At 39.1% G+C, this 26,611-nt stretch overlaps 1 protein-coding gene across 3 annotated transcripts in view; it reads right to left on the bottom strand.

The window, feature by feature from the left end:
* The window catches only part of RERE (arginine-glutamic acid dipeptide repeats), a 306,083-nt gene that overhangs the window by 207,235 nt on the left and 72,237 nt on the right, over positions 1-26,611 (bottom strand). For 2 of the 3 annotated variants that reach the window (XM_081305735.1, XM_081305736.1), the window contains exon 4: positions 20,445-20,570. The exons of the other annotated variant lie outside the window; for it this stretch is intronic. In XM_081305735.1, the coding sequence (XP_081161861.1) occupies positions 20,445-20,570 (126 nt within the window). The remainder of the gene's footprint in view (positions 1-20,444; positions 20,571-26,611) is intronic. 3 annotated transcript variants of the gene reach the window in all.

The following is a 26,611-nucleotide window of genomic DNA, read 5'->3' as shown; positions in this document are numbered from 1 at the left end:
ACAAGTCCAAAGCCAGCCTCAGCAAAAGTGAGGCACTAACCAACTAAGTGAGGTCCTTCTCTAAATAAACTACAAAATAGGGCTGGGGATGTGGCTCAGTGGTTGAGTGTCCCTGAGTTCAATCCCCAATACCCCCTCCAAAAAAAATTTCAAATTCCATTGGAGTGAGGAGTAAATTAACTCATGGAACAATTTTATAAAACTTCAGAATCAAGCAGAAGACCAGAGATGACTGAGGACTGACAGGGAAATGTCCCTCTTTGCAGCCTACAGGTAAAGTTCATCAAAGGCTGAACTAGTTGATTTAGTATTATTTTGGTATATAAGCTGCTGGGAAAAGTACACAAACTATGCCTTTAAGCTTTCCAAAATGGAACCTGGAATTTTTTAAATCTAAGGAAATATGAAAGGAATCCTTCTCAGCACCAGGGTAAATATAGTCTCAATATTCCATTTTGGAAAATCTGGTCCTTGAATTGCATTTCCTCCACTTAATCTTCACGGTTACTTAACTTCCATCCCACCTTTTTTTTTTTTTTTTAAACTGGTTCTAGTAGGAATGAGGTGTAGAAGGAGGTCCTTTATTTTTATTTTTTTTAAAGATAGAGTAAGAGAGGGGGGAGAGAGAGAGAGAGAATTTTTTTTTTTAATATTTATTTTTTAGTTCTCGGCGGACACAACATCTTTGTTGGTATGTGGTGCTGAGGATCGAACCCGGGCCGCACGCATGCCAGGCGAGCGCGATACCGCTTGAGCCACATCCCCAGCCCCCACCTTTTTTTTTTTTTTCAGAGGTGAGTGGTGGTTCTGGGGATGGCACCCAGGACCTTGTGCAGGTGAGGCAACTCTATCAAATGAGCTATAATACCCCAGCCGTCCCTCCTACTTTTGCAACCTCCTCAGCCATGCTGATTCACAGATGTTACTTTCCTCAGAGAGACCACATACCTGGGCTCATCCAAAATCCTCTAGCAGTTTCTTTTTCTAGAAAGAGCTGAAGAACTGCTGAGTGGAAAGAGCTGTCAGCCAATTAATCTACAAACTGTCCTGACTCAACTGTATGCTTCAGTCAGTGCACAGAGTAACTGAAGGTGATTCAGCTGTTTCAGATGTTAGGAACTGAGCCTGAGCTTCACAAATGTTCACTGTAAGGAAGAAAGCCAGTAAACCTCTTCCCGCTGAGACTCTGAAGGGAGAGCTACAAGTTTTCTGTGGCCAGTCATCAGATCCACTATGTCTTGTTCCAACCTCCAAAAGGAAACAAGATAAACATCAAGTCACCTGTGTTGGCAGACAAGGTATGTTTTTCTCTCTGAATAACCTAGTGGTAAAGAGGACTTTTATTTAGGATAAAATAAGTGGAAAAAAAATACATATTCAACAAACCAAATGGTCAAGAAAAAGATGTTCTGAAAGCAAGAAAAGCCTTAACCCTCTTAGAGGCCAATGACCATTGGGACCAATTACATTGGTTTTCTTTCTGACCATGATTGTAAAACAGCCAGCACTGACTTTGCTGAGTGGCAGTAAAAATAAAAATGTCAGTTTAGGCCTTCAGAAGAAAATCCAAGCACCACCTATTTTCAATGCAAAACTGTCTACATAAGTCTATCAATGAGCATCTCCCACACCATCTTCCCATACTCTAAATTCAGTCACTATGACTAAAAATTGTCCAAATGATGATAACTCCAGAGGACAAGAACCACTGTAAACCAACAAGTTCATAGGTAACAGATTCTCTACCTAGAACCCACTTTCTTCTTTTCCCTTGCACTGCTCTGATCTGTCTAAGCCAACTCCAAACTCACCCCCAAATCCTCCTGCGTAATATATCTTTTTTGAGAGAGAGAGAGAGAGAGAGAGAGAGAGAGAGAGAGAGAGAGAGAAACTTTTTTTTAAATATTTATTTTCTAGTTTTCGGCGGACACAACATCTTTGTTTGTATGTGGTGCTGAGGATCAAACCCGGGCCACACGAATACCACTTGAGCCACATCCCCAGCCCCCTCCTGCGTAATATTACCAAGTGATACACTACATGTGCAGTGGGTGCGGTGGCACACGCCTATAATCCAAGAGGCTGAAGCAGGAGGATCGAGAGTTCAAAGCCAGCTTCAGCAAAAGTGAGTCACTAAGCAACTCAGTGCAACCCTGTCTCTAAATAAAATACAAAATAGGGCTGGGGATGTGGCTGAGTGGTTGAGTGCCCCTGAGTTCAATCCCCAGTACCAAAAAATAAAATAAAATATAAAAAGGGCTGAGGAGTAGCTCAGTGGTAAAGTACCCTTGAGTTTAATCCCTGGTGTTAAAACACACACACACACACACACAAAAGGCTCACGCCAGTTTCAAACTAATGAAAAGGTACCTTTTAAAAATCATCTTCCAACATCTTTTTGAGCACTCTACCTCTGAGCCACACCCCAGCCCTATTTTGTAATTTATTTAGAGACAGGGTCTCAATCAGTTGCTAGCTCCTCGCTTTTGCTGAGGCTGGCTTTGAACTCACGTTCCTCCTGCCTCAGCCTCCTGAGCTGCTGGGATTATAGGCGTGAACCACCACACCCAGTTAATCTTCCTACATCTTATATAGGACAATCAGATTTAATCATATTTGCGTGAAGATAACCCATGTTAGTTCAAGAGGATGAATGATAATTCAATTCACAAGTTTAATTCTAAGTCATTAAAACACACATACCACATCTGTTGAAAATGTTCAACTGTACGAGCAATAATCACGTCATCTCCTATCTACTTTTACTGGATTTGGATACTCTTGGCCTATTTTTCCATGTGAGATAAGCAATAGTTCTCCCAATCCCAAGCAATGGGCCCTGAGGTCATTACTACTCAGGAGATGGGCTGTATTTTTGGATCTGGCTCTGTGATGGAATAATGCTGACTGGTTTCAGACATGTCCTACTGTGGCCCAGACTATTCACTACCTACTCAACTCCATTTTCCCCAACAACAGAGCCCTTATATTGCTGGAGTATTATCTCCCCTGAAGATGGAGAAGCTATGGAAATCAGAGCTGTTAAATACAGCCACCGGAAAGCACAGCAACAGACCTACCTAGCTCTTGCCTGAGGGCTGGTACCTTCAGCGGCCTGGCTATGGTGAAGGATCAGTATCCCCTAATCTACCTTAGAGCAGTATTTTTATAAAATACAATTAAAATGTTGTGGAAATATCAAACAGCTAGAAGTTTCAGAACAGGGGCTGGGATGTGGCTCAAGCGGTAGCACGCTCGCCTGGCATGCGTGCGGCCCGAGTTCGATCCTCAGCACCACATACAAAGATGTTGTGTCTGCCCAAAACTAAAAAGAATAAATAAATATTTAAAAAAAAAAGAAGTTTCAGAACAATCTCTTTCCATTTCTGTACTTCTCTTACAGTGGACTAGTGACAGCTGAGTTTGTGAACCATGATCTGAGTCACACTGACCTCAGCACTGAGCACACTGCATGCGAAGTTACAGCACTCCACTCAGAGGAAAACATGCACCTGAGGGTCATGTTCACTCTCCCACCATATGGAACCTGGAAGACACCTTCTTTTATTATGAGAACAGATATTTATCTTAAACCACTGTGACTTAGGATTTTATTACATACAGCCAACCCTAACAACTGATAAAGTTACGTTTGAAAACCACTGCAAACTTTTCAAAACAGTGTATCACAGCTTTTTGCTCTTAAATGAGAATAACCCATGAAGTAAGCAGGATGAGTATTATCTTGATTTGACAACTATGGAAATAATGTCCTAGAAGATTAAATAGCTTGTCTCAGTGTCAGCCAGCCAGTATGAAATGGAAAACAGAAGCCAGCTGGGTACACGTTCCACAGGAACAATCTACACTTCAGTGAGGTGAAATTACCCTATCAGGATCATATGTACAATACAAAGATAAATGATTAGAGATTTGTACTCACAACAATTGGCGTGAAGGCCACAGTCAACTAGTGAAGACAAAAATCAGATTTAACAGCTATAGTGAGATTATCCCACATTTTACAATACTAACAAAGCACTTTGGAAAAGGAGAAGGAGAGCCAGGAACTGCAAGCTTTTTTTGTTGTTGTTTTTAAGGGGCCCTCCCTAGAGCCATGTTTGTTAATAACTCACTAAGCAACACAGCAACTGAACTAAGAGTAAAAAACACAGCACATTAACTTAGCCTGGGACACAAATCCGCAAATTCTTACTGGAATAAAATATGAAACACTAATATTGGATCCAGATACAGTCTGTTAGTAATAATGTTGTTTCTAAAAACCAGTCTGGAGAATAATGGCATGTTAATAAATATGTATTGTCCCTTGTCATAAATAAGATTTCTGAGAACCACTGTCAGATGAGTTCTGAACCATACACTCCCCACCATGTCCTTATGATCAAAAATGTGCTATTTAAAAGCTGCTGGTTCACATCAGCCATGTCATTTGTGCCTCTGGACTAACTTCTTTGGGAAACTTCCTTTGCCTCTGTGGGCATCAAACATTTTATTTCACCTGAAAAAATGCTAATGATTTACCCGTATTAAGACTTATCTATTAAATACTAAATTAGAAAAGTCATACTTATCATTAACTTTTTCTGCTGTCACCAACATTTATTTTCTTACATTTTTTAAAAACAAGAAAAATCAGGAAATGAATTTCATAATTTTATTTTGCACATTTAACCTTTCATATTTTCCCTGAAGATGTAAATTAACTGCAAAAGAAAAAATGAGCTGAAAAGACATATTTAATTGCTCCCACTATCTATAGGTGGTATTTAAAAATCTTCAAAGATCATTAATAAGAATCAGTGCTTGCATCTGCTAGCTCACTATACAAAAACAATTAAGTGTGATGGGGTGGGGAGAGATAGAGGCAGGCACAGGTGTAGATACAGACATAGAAGAATTCACCAGCTTAAAATAATACAGGTGGAAAAAATACCTAATTCCCTACTAACTCTGCAAACCACACTCCCTCACCACAGGGATGTGAGCTAGAGTGGGGGAAAGCAAGCTGTGGAGGGACTCTGGCAGGGAACTAATCCTCGACAGTTTATATTAGCTCAGGGCCAGCAAACCAGGGTCAGAGGTCACACCTGGGCTACCATCTATTTCTGTAAATAAAATCTTGATGAAAGACAGGCACACAGTCATGCACATGTGTTTGAGGATCAACTGTGGCCAAGTGGAATCATTACCACAGAAAAGATAAAGGTGCAAACATGTACTACCCAGCCCCTTACAGAAAATGTTTCTGTACCAGATGCAAAAAAGCATCTGTCAATAATAAATTACTGATGAGCTAGCTGAACTCCTCTAGAAACCAACAAGAGCCTCTTTTTGGCAGCAGCAGCAGCAGAGTGGGTTAAGGGGTCGCCAGGGGCACTCAACCACTGAGCCACATAGCCACATCCTCAGCCCTTTTATTTGTGTGTGTGTGTGTGTGTGTGTGTGTGTGTGTGTGTGTTGCACGCGCGCATACAAACATTTGGAAGGGCAGGGAGGCAAGGTCTCACTAAGATGCTTGGGGCCTCACTAAAATGCTGAGGCTGGCTTGGAAGTTGCAAACCTCCTGCCTCAGCCTCCTGGAACACTGGAATTATAGGCATGTGCCACAGCAACCGGCAGGGAAAGCCTTTTGTCTCATAAACACCTTGGTGGGTTTGTGTATGTAGTCTGGGCTCAAAAGAGATAAGATTTGCCTAGAAAAAAAACTAAACCTAAGCATAACCAGTTTTTCAGACACAAGTCATATGATGAAAATCTAGTGAACTGCACTTGTATTTTTCCTTAGAGAAAAATGCAGTTTGAGTAAGGAAATACATTTTCCAGATTAACAGATTCATGTCATGGTGGAAACAATGACGACACTGAACACCTGACAGTGCTCAAGCAAGCCCTCTATGACCTGAGAGAAATTTCAGCTTCAGCAATCCCTAAGATCAAAAGCATTATTAAACATGACAGATGCCTAAGGCATAAGGCGATAAAAGGAAAAGTTCAATGCTTCTCTTAGTAGTTAAAACAGCAAGTGCTTTACCATTTAACTTATATTGACCCTAACCTCTAACCAGACATTTGAATTTTCAAACAAATTCATGTTGCCTCTTGCTAAACCAAGTCTCTATAATGACAAGCCAAATAAGAGCGAATAAGAGGAAAAGACAGAGGATTGAAAGAGTGAGAATAACAATCAGTGTGTTAAAATTCCATGAGCAGAAGATCTAAATAGGAAGGAATTTACCCTGCAATGTAACAAAGACAAGACCCTCCCCTGTGGTTAGAGTCACAAGGAAGGAAGGAGGTCTGCAGCACAGGCCTTTTCCCTTAAGAGTCAGAGCCATGAGCATGCTACAGGGACACTGCTACATCGATGTTCATAGCAGCACAATTCACAATAGCAAGACTGTGGAAGCAACCTAGATGCCCTTCAATAGACGAATGGATAAAAAAAAATGTGGCATTTATACACAATGGAGTATTACTCTGCATTAAAAAATGACAAAATCAGGGCTAGGGATGTGGCTCAAGCGGTAGTGCGCTCGCCTGGCATTCGTTCGGCCCGGGTTCGATCCTCAGCACCACATACAAAGATGTTGTGTCCGCCAATAACTAAAAAATAAAAATATTAAAATTCTCTCTATCTCTCTCGCTCTCTCTTTAAAAAAAATGACAAAAATCATAGAATTTGGAGGGAAATGGATGGCATTAGAGCAGATTATGCTAAGTGAAGCTAGCCAATCCCTAAAAAACAAATGCCAAATGTCTTCTTTGATATAAGGAGAGTAACTAAGAACAGAGTAAGGAAGAAGAGCATGAGAAGAAGACTAACATTAAACAGGGATGAGAGGTGGGAGGGAAAGGGAGAGAGAAGGGAAATTGCATGGAAATGGAAGGAGACCCTCAGGGTTATACAAAATTACATACAAGAGGAAGTGAGGGGAAAAGGAAAAATAATACAAGGGGGAGAAATGAATTACAGTAGAGGGGGTAGAGAGAGAAGAGGGGAGGGGAGGGGGGATAGTAGAGGATAGGAAAGGCAGCAGAATACAACAGACATGAGTATGTCAATATGTAAATCAATAGAAGTGTAACTGATGTGATTCTGCAATCTGTATACGGGGTAAAAATCGGAGTTCATAACCCACTTGAATCAAAGTGTGAAATATGATATATCAAGAACTATGTAATGTATTGAACAACCAATAAAAAAAGAAAAAAAAAGAAACATATGACTTAACTAAAAAAAAAAAAAAAGAGAGAGAGAGAGAGAGTCAGAGCCATGATAGAGAGGAAAGGATGCACACAGGAAGACCAAATTTGATGTGGACAATAATCAGGTCTATAAAGCAAGGGAATTTCAATTAACATTTTAAACAAAAATTTTACCATTGGCGAGGTAATAGAGCCAATGAGCTGTATCCCCAGTGCTTTTTATTTTGAGATAGGTTCTCAATAATTTACTGAGGCAGGCCTCCAACTTACAATCCTCCTGCCTCGGCCTCCCCAGTCACTGGGATTACAGGCATACACTACTGAGCCAGCTTTTTGTTCATAAAGATCGATTCTTGGGGCTGGGGATGTGGCCCAAGCGGTAGCGCGCTCATCTGGCATGCGTGCGGCCCGGGTTCGATCCTCAGCACCACATACCAACAAAGATGTTGTGTCCGCCAAATACTAAAAAAAATAAATATTAAAAAAAAATTCAAAAAAAAAAAAAGATCGATTATATTGGCCACTTTCTGGGCTGTCTTGTAGAAAAAATATTATTCCTCTGCTCAACTAACTGCCTTGTGTATTCCACAGTCAATGGAGGGGAACTATATTTCCTTAAGAAACAGAAGGAAAGTGACACTTGATTCAAGCAGGAAATCAGACCAATGGTTGTCTTGGTTTCAGTCCTTCTGTCTTCTTCCCCAAAACATAAAAATGTAATTTGTCCCTTTTATTTTTTTATTTTTCAGATAAAGATGCTCAGAAGAATTTCAAATGCATTCAGAGCAGCTAAATAAAACAAGCTTAAACTTTTGGGTATGTACCCCAAATTACTGTGACAGAACACAAGTATGTATCTTAGACTTCCTCACTGGGGCTATGAAGTGTACAGCTAGGCAGCCTGCTATGAGACCACCTCTCTTTCACTTCAGACAGACTACACAGCCTGTGTCCTTCTCTTATTCATTCAACCAAAATGCATTCAAATTCCAAAACAAACCTGGTAATGCAAACAGGAAGAATCCACTCACAATATCCTTCAAAAAGCAGCACAACAAATGAACAGTCAGGCAGAAAGGCAACACACACACACACACAAAAAAGATTATCTGCAGGAAGACAGGGCTGCATGAAGCAAGTGACAGGTAAGACAGGAGGGACATTCCCAGCCCTCCAGCACATGCAACATCAGGGAGCGAGCATGGAGGTTGCATTATTCAAAGCAGCACAACTCTTTCCAACTGCCACAGGAGTCACAGGGATTACAGGTATGTGCCCCAGTGCCTGGTGTGAAGTTCATCTATGTCTCCACAAGAAAAGACCTCCAATTAACTTCCCCAGCCTGATGGGGAGTGACAATGCCAGTATCAAACAATTCAGTGTTAGTCCTCCCCTTAACCCCTGCCCCTAGTGTCTCTCTTTGGTGCCGAAGCAGGGTGGTGGATGGAACTCAGGGCCTCTTGCATGCTGGACAAGCACTCTCCCACTGAGCTACATCCCCAGCCCTGCTTTTCTTTTTCAATGTTTGGCTGACATACTGCTATCTAACAAATTAATACCCCCACACCTGCCCACCAAAAAAACAAAAGTCAACCCAACTTCTCACAGAACTCCCTTCATAAGAAAAGAACGTAAGGCTCAGTATAGGTTAATCAATGTGCTAGGTTAACATAATACACCAAATGCACTCAATGTTTGCTAAGGCTAACATTAGAACAATCTGCAAATCAGGCATCCACAGTGAGTAAGACACAGAAAACAAAGAAAAAACAAGATAAAGGAAAAAAAATATGTATATGTGCTCAACCAATAATTCAAAACAAAACAACCCTCCCCAAAATCACTTATGCAAAAGTAAACCACAAATCTATTGAAGAGCACTATGAAATGGAAAGGAATTATCCAAAGGGATTCGCCAGCTACTAATTTTAATACAAAATGCCTCACAAATCTCCCTATGCCTCAGACAATCACCAGCTGAGGCAAATCCCAGATAATAAAACGCTGTAAAGAAGGGCTTTTTTTCCCTTTCTTCTTTTCTAATAATTTAGCCCATCAAGGAGAGGCATTGATCCTTGTTCTCGGCAGCAGGAGAGTGCTGTCTTCAGCCTTACAGCTCAGTGACAACATCAGGGAATTTAATCCCAGTGCCTTTCTTGCCACACAACTCTCAACTGTACCCTGGGATTCTCTGTCACTCTTCATCCATTTCTAGAAAATCCCTGGTCTCATGGATGTTCTTCCCTACTCAACCCACAGTATTCATAGCAGCATTTCAAGTTCTACAGATTAAACACATCTGTCAATAATAACTTGCCAGATCTTTTTCTTTTTCTTGGGGGGTTGGATACTAGAAATTTAACCCAGGGGCATTTTACCACTGAGCTACATTCCCCAGCCCGCACCCTCTTTTTTTGAGAGGGGCAGGTGTTTCTAAGTTGCTTAGGATCTTGCTAAATTGCTGAGGCTGGCCTTGAACTTAAGATCCTCCTGCCTGGGCCTATGGAGCTACTGGGATTACAGGCCATGTGCCACCATGCCCAGCAAATAGCCAACTGTTTTTCTTACAAGTAATTTTCACAATGCAACAGCTATTTTGTGATTTCCATCTTGTTAACAAATCTGCTTGATATCTCAAGAGCACAGTGATTAGGCCAAACCTGAACACCTGTGGATATTTTAAAACTATCCAAGACAATACTACTAACAAAAGGAAAAACCATGGGCAAGAAGTAAGTATCAATCAGTATTTCTCAATTCCAACATAGAAGGTTAAAAATTCCCTCAGCCAGGTGTGGTGGCACACACCTGTAATCCCAGCAACTCCAGAGACTGAGGCAGGAGAATAGAGTTCAAAGCCAGCCTCAGCAAAATCGAGATGCTAAGCAACTGAGTGAGACCCCTGTCTCTAAATAAAGTACAAAATACGGCTGGAGTCGAGTACCCCTGTGTCAGTGGTCGAGTACCCCTGAGTTCAATCCTCAGTACACAAACCCAGCCCCCCACAAAATCCCTCAAACTTCAGGAAAAATTAAGCAAATGTTAAATTTAGCTATAATATGATGAGTATCCCACCTTTTTAAGTACAAGAAAAATATTTTTAAAGAAGAACTGGTATGTGTGTGTGTGTGGGGGGGGTTGTGGCTCAGCAGGAGAGCACTCGCCTAGCATGTGCAAGGCCCTGGGTTCGATTCTTAGCACCACATAAAAATAAATAAAATAAAGGCATTGCATCCAACTACAACGAAAAAAAATAAATATTTTTAAAAAAAGAATTTAGGGGGCTGGGTTTGTAGCTCAGTAGAACACTTGCCTAGCATGTGTGAGACACTAGACTCAATCCTCAGCACCACATAAGAATGAATAAATAAATAAGACAAAGGTATTGTGTCCATATACAACTAAAAATATTTAAAGGGGGGAGTAGAAGGAGGAGGAGGAGGAGGAGATGATGACGACAATGACAGTGAGAAGGACTTAAGACTGGAAACAAACTTGGTGTGCTTTCTGATTCAACTCAAAAGTCAAACTATTGTCATCCCTCCCAGAATGTTCTGCACTCCAGTCACATTACCCTAAAACTCTAGTACTTTCACCTTGTTGTAACTGGTCCCATTCTGCCTTGAGAGGCTATTCCCAAACATCCTCCTAGGATCCTTTAGATCCTAAGCCCCAGTGTCTTCAAGGTCCCTACACAAACATCTTCTACAATGGGGCACCAGAGGCATTTCCGGTTGCCTCTTTAGGTCCTTCACATTTCCACCCAAACTCTATCCTGCTACAGGGCACACAGCACAGTCCATTCTACACTCCATTCTGATCGGGCATCAAAGAAAAGCATCACATTCTAGAGGGTGCAACCAAGGGCAGCTGTCTGTGTGGCACATGCCTTTCTCCTATGAAAGAACTCAGTAAACTTGTCTCTAATGAAAATTTAAAAGCCCCAAAACCAGCACCATAGGCAAACATAAAAACATAAAAAATAGAAAGCAAAATAACAGAAGTTTCATATATTAAACAGAAAGTAAACATGGCTTATGCTTTATGAGCTACACAAATCCACAGGAACTCTTAACAATTCAGGAAAAACATTAAACTGAAGCAATGTACTGACACTACAGCCAGGAACACTGTTGGTTCCACACTCACTTCCTTTTTATGGAGGTGGAAGGCAGTGGAGAGATACTCAACAGTCACTATCTTTTAAAAAATAAACTAAAAACAGCATCTAACTCTAGCTAGTACTGGCCAAGATTTCTCCTGTTAAATGTTACACTTTGTGTTGATAGTCTCTGACAATGGTATTTAATTTTTTTAAAATTCACTTGTCTTTTTAAAATCATGTTTTTATTAATGAGGTTTTGTTTTTGGTGGCGGGGGGCGGGTGTCTTATAAATGAAACAAACTATTAATCCAACCTATCAGAGCCAGAAACCATTTTAGGAACTGCAAACAAAAACATAAAGCACAGTCTCTTCTCTTAATTTAAGTGTGTATCTTAACATTCATTTGTTTGATTAGATATTTTATAACTTCATTAACACAGTTCAAGATTTTGATTTTCAATAAGCTTATATACAGTTAAATAAATACTATTGTAACTATCAAAGGCTAGTAGGTAAATAAGATGAACCCTACATGGCGTTGTCAGATAAAGGCAAAGCCACTTCCTACACTGACAGGTTTCTCAGCAACAATAACAAATAAGAGAAGTCAAAGAAAAACTGAGTTATCATAAGAAAACAAGTGATCTACACATGCCACAGCCTGCACCAACTCCCAAGAACTTGGGCTGGAAGCAGTCAAATTTTTGCCATGTGTGGCTATTTTATTTCAGAAAAACATCACCATCCATCCTACTGAATAACTGTTGGTACTTAGGATGTTAATGCTTTTTATCATTTTGGGGGGCTTTGCTTTTTTTTGGTACCAAGGTTTGAACTCAGGGTCACTTAAATACTGAGCCAAATCACTAGCCATACTTATTTATTTTGAAACATTAAGTTGCTTAGGGCCTCACTAAACTGCTAAGGCTGTCTTTAAACTTGAAATCCTCCTGCCCTAGCCTCCCAAGTTGCTGGGAATCACAAGCATGTACCCCCGTGTCCGGAAGGATTTTAATGATTTTGCAATTTGGTTTTTAAATTAATTAGTAAACTGTCTTTTACAGCTATTCTAGGGCTATAAGTACACCCATTATACCTAACTGGGGAAGGAAGGAAATGAAGTAATACAGGAATGCCACAAAATAATTTCTTTCTTGAGTCCATGATATTCTCAGATTTGAGAAGCATAAGAAATCCTAGAACTGTATCAGTAGTTCCACATCCCACAAAAAAGGACAAGACTAGAAGTGTTTTCACAAGGGTTCCCTCCATTTCGTAAAGTCACTGCCCATCAGAGTCTCTTGGGAAAGGTTAGGCAAGAACATGGGTGGATCCCTGGGCCTGACTCCAGAACAACTGAATCCCTATCCTGGTTTTACAGGTGAACTGAAACTCAGAGAATTAAGCCTCTGATCACACAGCCAATGAATATTGCCAACACAATTCAAACCAACACCATTATTTCAACAGTAAAATATATGGCTTCCAGCCACCTCCCTGACCTTAGGGAGGGTACACAGACAGGCCTTCATACGGTTCCTTCAATTACTCAGTAAGATCAAAACTATTTTAAATTTTAAAAATTAGAAATCAAAAATAAGAACAGATAACAGGCTGAGAAGAAGTGAAAGTAGGACAGGAAATGTAAAGCACTAAGCAGCACAAGGAATGCAGGCAGGCCTCTAGGAGGAGGGTGGGGAGGTTGCTACAGAGGAGGTCCCAGGCCACAGGATGGCAAGTGGGAAAGCAAAGGAAAAGGAAAGGGAGGTGGGAGGGGGGAGGGGGAGAGAGGGAAAGAAAAGTCTAGAAGTGTTTACAATGGAGGATACAGAAAGCAGTCTTTCAGTATTTTGATTCATTAAAAACTCAAATTATCATTTATGAATTTGCCAGAAAACCTACTTATGTGGAGAAAGCATACTGAAGTATGAACAACTGATCACACATTTTTTAACTTTTCTTTTACCATATAAAACACATATTTCTATGTTAAACTGTTATGGCAGAGTTCTAATAATGTCTCCAGAAATTCTGTGAAACTCAAGACAAGTGCAGTGGTGCATAGCTGTACTCCCAGAGGCTCGAGAGGCTGAGGCAGGAGGACTGTAAGTTCAAAACCAGTCTCAGCAATTTAGTGAGGCCCTAAGCAACTCAACAAGACCCTGTCTCTAAATAACATATTTAAAAGGGCTGAAGATGTGGGTCAATGGTTATGTGCCCCTGGATTCAAGCCTCAGTAAAGAAATTCTGTGAAACTCAGAACTTGAGGGGGGTTTTTTGTTTTTTTGGTTTTTTGTTTTTTAATTAAAAAAAAAAAATCTCAAGAACAGTACATGCCATCCAGACACCTGACACTTTCTGTCATGTTAATGAATCAATGTGAAATTGTCTCAGGAAACCACTTCTACCATTTTTCAGACTTCCTTTTAACACTGTCTCTAAAAAATTTCAATGAGTAAAATCTACTCATACTCCTTTTAAAAACAGGGTAAATCAATCCATTCAACTTATTTTAAATGAAACACTAAAATAAAATGATCAAGTAAACTGATCTATATCACTAGCAGCAAGAAGTAACTTTCACATTATACAGATTAAACTGATTGTCAACTATTTCCAAACCAATTATAACATAATATGGTTGGAATCAGAAATTTAAAATAATTCAGCAATGTCTGCTGGCAAAAGAAGAGGTAGGCTATGCCAAAACATCTTTCTTACTCATGGAAAAGTGAGGCCAATATTCTTTGGCCTACAAAACCTGATATAGGGCTGGGAATGTGGCTCAAACGGTAGCGCACTCGCCTGGCATGCGTGCGGCCTGGGTTCGATCCTCAGCACCACATACAGACAAAGATGTTGTGTCCGCTGAAAACTAAAAAAATAAATGTTAAAAAATAACTCTTAAAAAAAAAAAAACCTGATATAATCACAGCACTGAAAGACCTTCCTGTGCTTTCAGTACAGGAAACATGGATATTATGAAACGTCTTTACAAAGGGCTTTTACTAACCCTAATTAATCCAGATACATTTTGACATAAATTTCTATTTTCAAGATTCAAGAATTCTACCTGCTTTCAAATCTATATTATGTGTCACGTTAATAATTTCAAGATAAGCCAGGCACAGTGGCCATATCTTCAATCCCAGCAATTCTGGAGGCTGAGGCAGGAGGTTAGTCTCAGTAACTCAGCAAGACTCACAGCAACTTTTAAGACTGACTCTCAAAATAAAAAATTAGCCAGACATGGTGGCACATCCCTGTAACCCCAGCAACTTGGGAGGCTGAGGCAGGAGGATCATGAGTTCAAAGTCAGCCTCAACAAATTGAGCGAGGCCCTGAGCAACTTAGCAAGACCCTGTCTCAAAATAAACAATAAAAAGGCTGGGGAAGTGGCTCAGTGGTTAAGTGTCTCTGGGTTAAATCGCTGGTACCAAAAACAACAACAACAACAAAAGCAGTCTGACTTCTGTGGGGATAAATGTCTTTGGCAATTATGTCAGGAAAAGCAATTTTGAAGAACCTGCAAAGCCTGGAATAAACAGATAACTGTTCAGATACTTTTCCAGTCCAGCAGTAGGAAAAACCCCCAAAAGGCAGGGTTGAAAGGCCTGAGAATGCCCAGAAATGATAAAAGGCAATGCACTGCCCTTAAAGAAAAGACGGCTCAATGAAACTTGGATGGCAACATTAAATTCAACACTGACCCACAGTAAAAAAAAACAAACAAACAAACAAACAAAAAAAACACTGTACTTACGGCAGTTAATAAAAGAGTAGGATTGTTGAAATCCATTTTCTGAAAATGTGACTTAATGCCCCCTTTTGGGTAAAAAGGATATCAATACCAATGGCAGCCTTCAGAGAAATTAGCTGACAATTAGCTTTTATGAGAGAGCAGGTTATGACAACCAACTGTTCTGGTGAAAACAACTAATGTGTGCTCTCTAATGCCACCATCAGTGGGCTTTTGCCGTATACGTCATCTAGGTATCTGAGAATTTTTTTTACAATTTGCTACATTAAAATTCAATAGCTAGTAATAATCTTTCATTTGGGTTTGTTGGATTAATTGCAGCTTTGATATTAGCAATTCTTCCGAAAATTCAGTCATATCAACACTTTTCACTATACCGAGATATAAAATACAGCGTGACTTATGATTTTTCCCAAGGTTATTTTGCCATACTTGCTGTCAACTGGGGCAGCCACAGTAAATAATGAGAGAGTCATATAGCCTCTGAAACTCCTGCACAGCTGAACAGGCAGATTAGAGTTTTTTCTAAGCAATGAGTAAGTAACAAACATAGTCAGCTTCAATTTTTTTTTTTTTTTAAGAGAGAGGGGAGGGAGGGAGGGAGGGAGAGGGAGAGGGAGAGGGAGAATTTTTTTAATATTTATTTTTCAGTTTTCGGTGGACACAACATCTTTATTTTATGTGGTGCTGAGGATCGAACCCAGCTCCCCGCGCATGCCAGGGCAAGCGCATTACGGCTTGAGCCACATCTCCAGTCCAGTCAGCTTCATTTTTAAGACAGTGTTTTATAATAAGTTTTCATTCATTTTTAATTATTACGTGGTACCAACTCCCAATATGAAAAGCAGTAATATCAAAAAAACAACAGAATGCCTGGGCACAAAGTAAACAAACTCTCAGTCTGTTTAATTCCTGAGAAAACAGCTAACTGATCTGAAGTTCTAAATGACCCATTACAGAGTCTTTCCACAGCGGTTCTATTAGTTTGTTGTTTTGTTTCTTTTAAAAAAACATTTTTAGTTGTTGATGCACTTATTTTATTCATTTATTTATATGCAGTGCTGAGAATAGAACCCAGTGCTTTACACATGTGAGGCAAGTGCTGTACCCCTGAGCCACAACCCTAGCTCTACCCTATCTTAGGAATATAATGATGAGTACTCATGAGAAAATAAATATAAGGATAGGGCTGTAGCTCAGTGGTAGAGTGCTTGCCTAAGCATGTATGAGACACTGGGTTTGATCCTTGGCACCACATAAAACATATAAAAAAATAAAGGTATTGTATCCATGTACAGCTAAAAGTATTTTAAAATACATATATGCATATACATATATTTTACCTCTCAAATTCTAGATCCTCTTTCCAGAAAAATGCATATACACGTAAGACTTTGCAAACAATTTCAATAAGTTCACAGATGCTTTCAAACTCAGAAATCAGAAGTCTATATGGACATCAATTAAGGATGTCTAGAAAACTATTAATTTAATTTAAAACCAGAATTTGTATAAATCACAAATATTATGTAATGTAAAAACAGATAATGATTAATACATGTTTGTTGTATGCTAAGTACAGCCATGTACCAAACATTGGACTACATATATGCTGACAGTCCTGTAAGATTACAATACAACAGGATAATTCTTATATAGAATCTTCATCGAGTATTTCTACTATACCTTTTCTATGTTTAGATACACAAACATTTACTATAATGGTACAGTTGCCTACAGCATTCAATACAGTAATATACTGTACAGGTCTGAAGTCCATATAACCTAGAGCTGGGTATTTATATTCTATGATATTTTCACAATGACAAAATTGCCTAATGATGCATTTCTCAGAACACATCCCCAACATTAAGGGGACATATAGACTGCAATGTGCTCAAAAATTTTATAAATTATTTCATGGGCTGGGGCTGTAGCTTTGTGGCAGAGCACTTGCCTAGCTAGCATGCATAAAGAGGCACTGAGTTCCATCCTCACACCACATAAAAAGAAAACGTATTAAAAAATAAATTATTTCATTTAATTTTTGCAACAACCCTCTGAGGTACATAATATTATATCCATTTTACAAATGAGAAAATTCAGGGTTAGAAATCCTGTTTATGTATGTGTTACACAGGAATCTGTCAAGAAAAGGAAAAAACATTCCCCAGAGGAAAATGCACCCAAAACAAAACTATAGGAGTTTGGTTTTGTTTTTGTTTTTTTAAGTTACTAAAAACAAAGCAGTTCAACCCACTATTAGAGTACTGCCTTTAATTAGCCATACTGGAGAGGTCTTATGCACTAGCCCTTCATCCCCTAGTGAGGAAGCGGAAAGGCACCACCCACATGGCCTGCAAAAACACATCCATGACAACAGAAAGAAAAGAACATTTTAAGTCCCCTTGAAATGGCAGCATCTTTCCTTCTTTAGCTCAACCCTCTGCCATACTGCCAAATAGTTTCTATTCAAATTAGCAGGTGGGGGGTGGCCACCTCTAACCAATCCAGGGAGGATCCGGCCATGTTGTCTTTGTCTTCCTCCCTCCCTCCCCCACTGCCACCTCCAACCAGTGAGCACAGTACTTTTTGTTAGATAAACATCCAAGTTAGCAAATTCTCAGTAACAAGTAAAAAGGTTGCCTCTCCAGAACTGATACGAAAATAAATCAAAGCCACATACTGTGGCACTTGTCTGTAATCCCAGCTTCTCGGGAGGCTCAGGCAGGAGAATCACAAGCTCAAGGCCAGCCTTAACAACTTAGGCCCTGTTTAAAAATATAAAGGGCTGGGGATATAGATCAGTGGCAGAGTGGCCCTGGGTTCAATCCCCAGTACTGGTCCCCACCTTTCCCCACACTTATAAAATTAAATCTGATGAGTTTATGCTACCATTAGTATAGAAATTCAGGTATAGATCACATATAACTGAATATGCAAAGAAAGTTAAATTATGAAACAATCAATGGTATCCTATAAAAACTAAATTAACAACGATATTATCTGCAACCCTGTAATCAATTTTTTTTCCCCAGCAGCTCTCTCATTACACCATGTTAGATCTGTGTGCCTGCAGAATTTATGAGAGTTCCACACATAAGGGTGAGGGAGCTCTGCCAACTGGATCCAATTCAGATCCAGCACAAATGACTTTGGCAGCACAAAGCATCATTAAGAAATAATCAATACAGTTGCTTTATGCAACATCATCTTGACTAACCCACATAGGATGGTATCCGAGAGTTCCACCAAGCGCGAATTTATTTAAATCCTCCGTGGACATGAATACTAAAAATAAATACCGGCAGGCATAGTGGTGCACAACCATAATCCCAGCTACTCAGGAGGCTGAAGCAGGAGGATCACAAGTCAAAGGGCAGCCTTAGCAAGACACTGTCTTAAAATAAAAATGCTAATAAAACAAATGGGGGTGTAACTCCGTGGTAAAGCATTTGCCTAGCACATGGGAGGCCCTGGGTTCAATTGCCAGTACTACAAAACTAAATACTGGTCATCGCTAATGCTAATATAGAAAACTCATTAAATGTTATGGGCAAAATTTAAAAGCCTTTCAGTGCTGAGGTCAGTGGAGCACACCTCTAATCCCAGCAGCTCAGGAGGCTGAGGCTGGAGGATCACAAGTTCAAAACAGCCTTAGCACTTAGTGAGGCCCAAAGCAAATTAGCAAGAGTCTGTCTCTAAAGCATCAACCTGAAAAATAAACCCATTCTTTAGATACACATATTCCAAAATTAGTAAAGGCTAAAGTTTTAAAAGTAAGCAGTCAAGACTGGACTAATTTGCCCCTTAGAATGTCAATATACGGCTCCAGGGATCATAATCAGATGTTTACCCCTATGTTGGGTTCTATCTACCACTATAAATGATTATTATTTCAACAAGTCAAGTGTTCCATAATGTGAACCCTCTTCTGGGTCCAGTGCTTGAGGAATTATGGTAACTATGTTTGCTGCCATAGTGATACAGGTATTACTCCCCATCTCTACTGTCTTGGTTGTCTCCATCTTAACACAGGGACGTCTATCCTAATGTCTGCATACTAGTGTCCAGGGAATATTCTGAGGCAGTGGTCTGCAAAATAGCTTGCATGCAATTAAACAAAATAACTACAAAAGTTCTCTATTGCCCAAGCATAAAAATTTCAATTTGTTTAATCTATAAGATCCTCTGTGAACCAGCCCCACTTTATATTCCCACCTCTACCTCCCAAGACCTACTAACCTGCGCTCTTCAGTGACATTCTGTAGATCATCTTCTTGCTCAGACTCACCAGGCACACAGCATGCGTTGTTTATACACATAGGAAGGCAGGTGCACCTGGAAGCCTTCCACTCTGCCTATCTACACCTTACTGAAGTGTCAAAAAACATACCCAGCTTCTCAATCCAACCTACCTTCACAGAACTCCTCCACAAGTGCTATAGCCCATCTGGAAAACTCTCCTTTCTTAGTGCCAAGATGCTAATATTGTACACTGCAGCTGAACAACTCATCATGTATCGATAGCACCTTGTACTCTGAGTATGCTGAGGTGAGGAGAAGAGCACCGAAGGCTATAATTTTCTAATTCAGTACAAATTTAAGTTCTACACTTGGATTATACTTCTTTAATGATTAACAGCAGTCTTAGGTACCCAGTTTAACAATAAACACCTCTTGTTCAGAAAAGTAAGAAGGGAAAAGAAGACAAAAAAAGGAGGGATTGCTGAACACACAGGAAGAGCCTTTATGATCTCCATCAGGAGATCCCTGTGCTCTAGGGGTGGATCACGTGAGTCACTGCATCTTGCTGCATCTTACACCTCCTGTGTAATCATCAAGACAGCAATTATCAGAATAAGCAGCTGGGAGAGGTAGAGCTTTATCCTATATCTAGCATTACCATAAAGCTTTACTGCTTCTGAACAGCCTTTTACAAAACATCCTCTGAGAGAAGAACAATCAATTTATATCCGTGAGCCATGAGTCCGAAAAAATGCACATTCCACACTTGCACTCAAACTTACCCCCTTTTCCCCCATTTCAGTTGCCAACATCCATACTCGCTGCTGATTGCCAGCTCCTGCTCCTTGCAGCAGCCCAGCATGCTCTCTGCTGGTGCCAAAATACCCTTCCACCAAACCCCACTAACTTCTGGAACTGTCCTAGAGGGGTAAGGCAAGTCCCGTATTTTGCTTCCGCTGTGCATGTACTTGTTACTCCTTTAAAAACACATATGATACAGCACATTTTTAAAGGGGCTCTGGGGAGGGAGGTAATATTCCTATTTTATACCCTATGGGATATAAAATACTGATAGCTTTTAAAAACGGGATTCTCCTTACCCCTACAGGCCCTCTCCCGGCTTCAGAAAGATGCTGTGGTGGCTGTGATGCCACCGGCAGAGAGCATGCTGGGGGGTCACACAAAGCAGGAGTTGGAGATCTGCAACAGGCCTGGGAGTTGTGGACCTAAAAAAGAAAAGAGTTTTAAGTTAACGTGCCCAATGCCCCCTCATGCCCTGGTTATTGGGGGCACTCAGCACACAAGCAGGTATCTGCAAAAATCCTTTAGCAGATGGCCTCTGAAATCTCAGAGACTTTGTTCTGTCACATTCTGCATTAATCAAAGCTGTTTCCTTATTTCTGTGTGAACAAACTTCTGGCTCCAGATTTCAACTAGGTCCTTTCATAAAAAGTATGGTGTGTGCCCCTCAAAATAACCAAGTAAAGATGTGACACAGTGCAATAGCACAGTAATAATGGCATGCTTTGCTTATAATAAAAACAAAATATTCAGTGCTATTATGTAAATACAACAGTGAAACTAAACCACATGTAGACCAACCCAGCTTTCAGAAGAATTTCTAATGCAACATGCTGAAGCCCATATATTTAATAAACAGTCTAGGCATTACAGCAGCCAAAGAGAGATCCTGTCATTTTCTTGAAGTACTACTTTAATTTTGTAAAGATGAAGGTAAGATAAATAGACATTGGCTTAAAAACAGAGAAAAGAGGAGGACATTCAAAGTGAGATTTAATTTTCTCAAAATGCCCACAAGGTGAGGCTAATGAACAGGCACAGAGCACAAAGCTCAAGACAGTTATTTCTTCTGGGGGCAAAGCCAGTTAAACAGGTACCACCTCTCTCTCTCTCTCTCTCTCTCTCTCTCTCTCTCTCTCTCTCAACATTGAAAACGGTTAAAACTAGGAAGAAAAAAAAAAGATTAGAAAGCACTTCTGAAAGCTAGTATAGTCCTTCTGAGTATCAGGAAAGATGTCACAATAATAGTTTGAATATGTTCCCTTTCAAATATTCTAGAAAGCATATAAATTTTTTTTAACCAACTAATCCAGTTTCATGTGGTGGTTTATAAACTTTAGAAATCTGTAAGCCAAATCCTTATACATATAAGAATCTCTGTTCTTAAAGATGGTTAAGTAACAGAAAGTCAACTTTTTAAAATATTAAATCATCAATAAGGTTCCCTGTTACATGTGATCCTTTTTGAGAAACCATCATTGTCTAAAATACTTCTGCGAACCAAGATTTTCATAAAATCCACTAACTACTATTTTTATGACTCTTAACACCACCAAGACAAATCAAGAAAATAAGCTATTAGGAATGTCTTTATCATGATCATGCTCTTTTCCTTTCTTTCTTTACAGATCACCATGTACAGTGTATCTTCAGTTCCTCATAGTAAACCTCTGCAGTTGGTCTCTGATCACCAGAGCCTCTATGACAATATCAATGATTGTCTTGTGTCATCAGAAATAGCCTCCTCCATCATACACCTCCCTCCTCCCCCTGCTATAATTCAAATTCAAGTAAAAACTCAAGTGTGCATTTAAATGTACAATATATTTAATATTTTTCACCATAAGCATCAAAACAAAGATGAATTCCTCTTTAATGTCCTGACTAGGAATTCAATGAGCCAGAATTTAAATTCAAATAAAACATTCAAATTAAAAGTTTCAAAATTTTAACACACAGTGAAGCATTTCTAAACACTTTGGCATTATTTTAAATATGCAAAAGTTCAAGAAATGATTAAAACATTTTAGGCCTTAAAATCAGAGCCTTTTCAAAGCAAATCATTATTCTTATGAATCAGAAAACATTGACAGTATCTCAGTTTCCTAATTTTCTCTCAAGCACTCTTCCTGGTTTTTTCTGGAACTATTCTGAGTTGGTTCTTAACACAAACACCCATATATACATACACGAATTACCAATTTCCAGTTCTAAGGAGTCAAGTTTGAACAAGACTTCATCAATATTCTTGCATAGCAGATATCTTCAAAATACCAGACTGTCCCAACTTTCTTAAGTGCATTGAAAAACAAAAATTAGAATATCTATAGTTTTCTGCATAAAGTTTCACATACATATAATAAGTAAATAACACTTTCAGATAAACATTTTATAGAAATATATATAATTAAAAAAAACTAAACGACTTCTTGGAACCCTAAAATCTAAATGAATCAGGAGAAAATTAATCACCCAAATTCACAGTTTTTGTGTACCATTAAAATTTAGATTCCAGGGGCCCATCCTGCCCTGCAGCCAAGAGTAAAACCAACTGCTGAGAAACAGAGAAAAACGGAGCTTTAAAAAAAAAAATAGAATGGTCTGAGATTATTTACTCCCAAAACCTCATTTTAACTTCCAGTTAAGTGAACATCTCGCTATCTATTTCTAAATTGATATCTATGAAATGCAGAAAGGATGTTTTAGTCAAAGACTCTATCAGCACTGCTCCAGTAATTGAGAGGGTATGAGGTTCAGATATCCAACAACCTTACCTTAACTATACATCCATCCAAATCAGAGCTAAGAACTTTCATTCCAACTTGTGCCTCTTAAAAGATTAAATGAAACTATAAACTTCAAATTTACAAATACAAAGAATGTTTAGTCCTTGCACTTAATAGTCTGGTGTAAACCTAGTATCCCCTTCTATTTTTTTTTTTTAAAACAAGGCTAATATAAGCAAGAATGACCTTTATTTCAAACAAAGAAAAATAAAAGTATGGCCTCTAAAATTCTGGCACCAGTTCAGTAATGGACACCATTTCTTACCTTAGAAACCATGGCATACTGTACCCTATAAGTATGTACAATTAGTATGCAACAACTTAAAAAAACAAATGAAGGAAAAAAAGAAATCACAGTCTAGAGTATAACCACATGAATGCACTCACTTCTGACAGATGAGAGCAACCAAACTGAAAGGACCAACTTCTTTGAAAGAAGCATCCTACTGTCCATTCATTATTTGTTTTTAAATGACAGGCAGGTCCACACCCCACAAAATAGAAACAGTAACAAATGTGGAAACTGTTGCTTCATCATCCAACACAACACACATACCACAAAGCTGTAACTGAGTGGTACTGAACTTTTTATAAGGCATAAAGCAAGAGGGTAAAGGGAAGGAACTACAGAAAGAAACATGGACTTCAGGCCTGTCCCAGGGATGTCAGAAACACAATCCAAACCACCACTGACCCTCAGAAGCTGTTTCTCCACCCTGAGGCACTTCTCACACCAGGTGGCCTTTTCTGGAATGTTCACACAAAGACTAAGCCTCATTTAATTTTGCTAAAAGCCAGTCACATTGAAAACTTAAAACAGAATATAATGACACCTAAAATATGTTATGGCAGTCATTTAAACTCCCTGAGGAAAATAAGAAACTACTTTTTAAAAATTAGAGAAATATTTTTAAAGGAATAGGTTCATCATTTAAATACATTAAATACTACTACAGGCTAAGTAAAGGTAAATGATCAAATTTCTTGGGATTAGTCTTTCCCCCCAAAACTCTTTCATTCAACTAATATTTACTGAGCATTTACGTTTTACCAGAAACTCTTGTTGGCCACAGACGAGATATTCAACAGACACAGCACTAATGCCTGAATTTTTTCAAACTACTACTACTGAAGTTTTTCAAAACTTACCCAGGGAATTTTTTTTCCACTGAAATGTTACTCAGTCAATGTTTAGTATTTAGGATGGATGTTATAGTCAAGTTAAAGTGCTAAGCACACAATATTGATCACTGAACAGAACAGACAAAGAGCACCAACTAAATATCAACATCATGATTACTGTTATCCTTCAGGGAAGGCCCTGTGCTATATGATTTGTAAACAGCCTACCTACCTGGTGAGGTATGTCTTTTTACCCCAACTTCATATGTAAATAAAGTAAAGTAAAGTTGGTTAAGTGTCTTGCCCAAAAATCATGAAAGATAGCAACTCACAGGACGGAGCATAAGAACCCAGACAGCCCAATGTTGAGTCCATCAGTCCCAGAGTTACGTATCCCTGATTAATTCTGAATTAGTTATATTCGTACTAATGCAGATCTTCTCCCCCACCATTGAAAAAACACTCCGATGCAAGATTTACCTATTATTAAAATGAATGCCCATTTCATAATATGCATATAAACCGTACAATCTGTGCTCCACAGTCACAATAACAAAACTGCAATTAAACAACTGTAATAGGTAATACATGTGTCTAATAAATCATTATGTATACATGTGAATGTGTACCCAAAGAGTGCTTGTTAATGAAGCCTCTAAATGACATCTCCTATGTTCCTTAATTACTAAGTTTTCATTTTAAAAGAAGTAAAACAGCTTCTTGTTGCTTTTAATCCACTTCTGAGCAGCTAAATTTGGTGAAGGGAGGGCAGTTTCCATAAGCAGTACCTAGGCTGAAGATAATTTTTCTGCAGCCTCTCTTCAGCTGTACTATCAGGAAACACATGAATAAGAACTGACAGGTTGGGGCTGGGGATGTGGCTCAAGCGGTAGCGCGCTCGCCTGGCAAGCATGCGGCCCAGGTTCGATCCTCAGCACCACATACCAACAAAGATGTTGTGTCCGCCGAGAACTAAAAATAAATATTAAAAATTCTCTCTCTCTCTCCTCTCTCACTCTCTTAAAAAAAAAAAAAAGAACCGACAGGTAACGATCAACTTTGGAGTAGGGTTGTGAGTAAAGACCAGAGATCATGGAGAAATGTTCATGTTCCCCACTCCGGCTGCTCATATATGGCAATGAAACATAGACAGGGATATGGTATTAAACCATGAATAACCTGGCTTCCACGTTCATGGCAGAAATGGAGATGTGTCTCCTCCAAGGTGACTAGTGAGTGGTATATATTCTTAGCTATTCCATACTCACAACCAGCAATGAAAATGTACTCTCTTTTAGGATGGACAGTGTAACAGCACACTCCTCCATGCATCACTGTTAACAATGTACCCAGGCAACTCACAGTCCACTTTATAACATCCTCAATGACCTTTCTTCACTCTAAGTACTGTTTAAACCAAGTTCAATCCGAGGGATGATTTCTCCAGTTTTAATAAAATGAATCAATTGAATCTTAAATGGTATTCAAATAATTACATATTTTTCCTGAAAACTCATTTGGCCTAAGTAACAGCTGAAAAACCCACTAGGAAACCAAAATCATACTTCCTTCTAGTGTAAGAGTGATGGCAACTCAAGAATCCACATAAAACCCCATGCAGAATATTAAAGAAAGAGCTTTGATTATTGATCTATGAATAAAGAATTAGGCAGGAACTATTACAAGGAACTCCTTGATATTATACGGAATCATTCTCAGACTCCATGCTCATTCCTAGATAGCAAACTAGATCTCTATTATACTTAAGACTTGAATTTTTATAAAAATAGAATTGTAGTTTTTAGTAAAAGAAAGAAATCTTTCTTTTAGAACAAAAAGTGAATAAATGATTTTTTCTCCACCAATCCTGTTGAGTAGTCTCTTAAAAAGAACAATATTTTATACTTCTTCACTGCCCTTTATGGTCACTCAACAAAAAACACAAAGCAGGTTTTCAATAAATGCCAGTCCGAGGCACTGATGATGACCCAAAACACTCCTAATTGCATTCTGGGATAGAATACTCCTTGATGATCCTGACTCTTTCAGGAACAAAACCCTCCAATCAATCAATCTAAGTCGCATGGCAACCCAGAAACATAGGGGAGGGCAGCAGAAGAAAGGGTTGAAGATGTCACACCAAGCCTTCAGTTGCAGTTAATGGAGATCCACTCAATCTAGTCCAAGTAAAGAGTCCTTTACAGACAGGGAGCAAAAGGATGATCTAAGAACCCAAGACAGAAGTGTCAGCCTCCTTGGGTGGTCCTCTGCTTTCACAGATGTCCTCTAGCTTACCAGTTTGCCATCTAACACTCAAGCAATTCTTGATTCATCCTTTTAGCCTGCAACCCTGCTAAATGCCTTGGTTTTCCAAATCTAAACTCTTTAAAAAACAACAATAACAAAAAAAGTTCAATTCATCTTTTCACGTCAAGCCACAAAGATCACAGATTGCCACTCCAGATTATTGTTCTAAAGAACTAAAAATTTTGCCAACTGTTTTATTATTTATGAGACAGGTGCAGAAACCTACTTTCTTGTTGATCCTTTTTTCTTCC

Source organism: Spermophilus citellus (assembly GCF_964194105.1).
Source record: "Spermophilus citellus genome assembly, chromosome: 9".
In the NCBI taxonomy this organism is placed as follows: domain Eukaryota; kingdom Metazoa; phylum Chordata; class Mammalia; order Rodentia; family Sciuridae; genus Spermophilus; species Spermophilus citellus.
Note: the sequence above shows the minus strand (reverse complement) of the source record. Positions and strands in the feature narration are given on the sequence as shown.